General features: G+C 34.7%; 1 protein-coding gene across 1 annotated transcript; it reads right to left on the reverse strand.

The window, feature by feature from the left end:
* Positions 1-61: 61 nt before the first annotated feature.
* On the reverse strand, positions 62-1,951 carry LOC107683192 (MAGUK p55 subfamily member 4-like). Its single transcript, XM_016479264.1, has 4 exons — positions 1,795-1,951; positions 1,559-1,686; positions 1,345-1,422; positions 62-165 (listed from the first exon to the last, which is right to left on the reverse strand). The coding sequence occupies exons 1-4, from the start codon at positions 1,847-1,849 to the stop codon at positions 70-72; spliced, it is 357 nt and encodes a 118-aa protein (XP_016334750.1). The 5' UTR covers positions 1,850-1,951; the 3' UTR covers positions 62-69.
* Between the last annotated feature and the right edge of the window lie 167 nt (positions 1,952-2,118).

Genomic DNA, 2,118 nt, shown 5'->3' on the forward strand with positions numbered 1-2,118 from the left:
TAATAAAACAAGACTGACCTAACTTTTATTTACATACATGTACCATAATGAAATGATCATACTAGCAAATTAGACTCTAACCTGCATAAGAGGGCATTTCAGTAAAATATAAAGTTCTTGTGCATCAGAGGAAGGAGCAGCCAGTCCTCGCACACTGGCCATAATCTGTGGGAGAGTAGAAGACAGACGATGAAAAGAAAATAGAGGCTGATAGGATTACTTTACCCGGAAATTAAAATATTTTCATCCTTTACTCACTCTTATGTATGACTTTAGAAGCATTATAATATACTATAGTGCTCAAATAATAATTTACTCAACCTCATGTATGGCTTTAGAAGACTTGGAATATACTTACAATGAATTATACACTGTAAAACCAAACGAGTTAAGGTAACTCAAACCATTTGCATTAAATGAAATAAGTTCACTGTACTTGTAACTATTGTTTTTTTTTTTTTAATGCTTTAAATGGTTTTGTGAGTCCACAAAAAGAGGGCTCTCTTAATATTATATTAAACTATAAATACATTAAAATACTTTGTGGGGCTGAAACTTAACTAAACTGCACAAAACAATCCAAATCAGTAACAGTTATCCAATAGGTGGCTAGCAGCAATAGCACAAGCACACATCCATGTGCTAATGTAATTATAGAGACTATCACTGTAATGTAGTGAGTAGTCATTGCTTTTTAAATAAAGCAACATACTGTAGTTAAACCTGTTACCTTGTCCATTTGGAAGAACTGGATTTTGGCTATTGAATCTACTGCTGTTACTTTTGTTGTTATTATTACTACTATTACTACAAATCCTGTGTTGGGTCGGGTGAAGGAAGGGCGGAGGATTTGGGGGTAGTAGTTGTCAAATATCTTTTCTTTCCTTTATTGCAATATGTTTTTGTATACTTTACCAAAATAATAAAAACACTGAATTACAAAAATAATAAAATAAATAAATATAAAAAAATAAAAATAAAGCAACATACTATATAGTCATAATGTGCAAAAATAACACTTAACTTTAATATTTAGTCTCCTTTAACAGTCTGAAGCGAGGCATGCTGGGACAATGAAAACTGCTGAAACTCAATCAGTTCCAGTTCTGCCTAATGTAATCAGTGAGTTCATGTAACTTTATTCTATTAAATAGAATGAATTTTCAGTAGTATCTGAGTAACATGAACATGTTTCATTGATTAAATTTGACTGTTATATGTCATTATATTATTTATGACATGAGAGTTTCATATGATTGATGACTGAAGGAAGGATAATAGATTTTCACATCTCTGTGAAAAAGCCCTTCAAAGCAAAGTCAGTAATAAAATGCATTGACTGACCTCCTGAGATAGTCTTGAGGAACAAGACAGGTACGGGCTTGGGGCATCTCGACTGTGCTGCACCAGACACTCATATACCTATAGGAAATAAGAAAATCCTTTATGCGCAAGACAGCTGCAAACTTTTTTCCACACTCAGTGTCCAATGACCTGCCCTGGGATAATGTCAAAACTGGATAGTCATGGGTGTAAGTATTGAATGAGCATGTCTTACCCTGAGAAGAGAGCAAAGCCAAGGAGCACTGAGGAGACCGTACAGAAGATCAGCACCATTAGTATCTCTGTCTATGGAGAGTCTCACTTCCTCAACCACTTCTGCCAAGATCTGAGCCAAACATATATCTGTGAAAAAGAACAAGACTCAAATTACTGTAGTATTTGATTTGCTGCTATACCATTGTGCATGTCAAGGGCACAACATCCCTGTTCTATGTATTTGCAAAGACGCACCATTGTCATCTTGTCCAGGTTGTGTCACTGGCTCCTCCTTCATTGATTGCCGCATGATAAACTTCTTTATTCAAATCACTGCAGTCCTATAAAACAAATCAATGTCGAGAGTACAAGGGCACAATCTACATTTCTGCTGCAGAATTATAAATAATAAATTATGAGTGCAAAAACGGCAGGACCACTGCACGTTTAGTTGGCTACAATGTTTTAAAGAACAAGAATGTTTGCTTAAAAAAAAAACCCTTCTAGATTATAATAGCTTTAAAGGGTTAGTTCACCCAAAATTGAAAATTCTGTCATTATTTACTCACCCTCGTGTTG

This window comes from Sinocyclocheilus anshuiensis, unplaced genomic scaffold, assembly GCF_001515605.1.
Source record: "Sinocyclocheilus anshuiensis isolate Anshui unplaced genomic scaffold, SAMN03320099.WGS_v1.1 C33025697, whole genome shotgun sequence".
In the NCBI taxonomy this organism is placed as follows: domain Eukaryota; kingdom Metazoa; phylum Chordata; class Actinopteri; order Cypriniformes; family Cyprinidae; genus Sinocyclocheilus; species Sinocyclocheilus anshuiensis.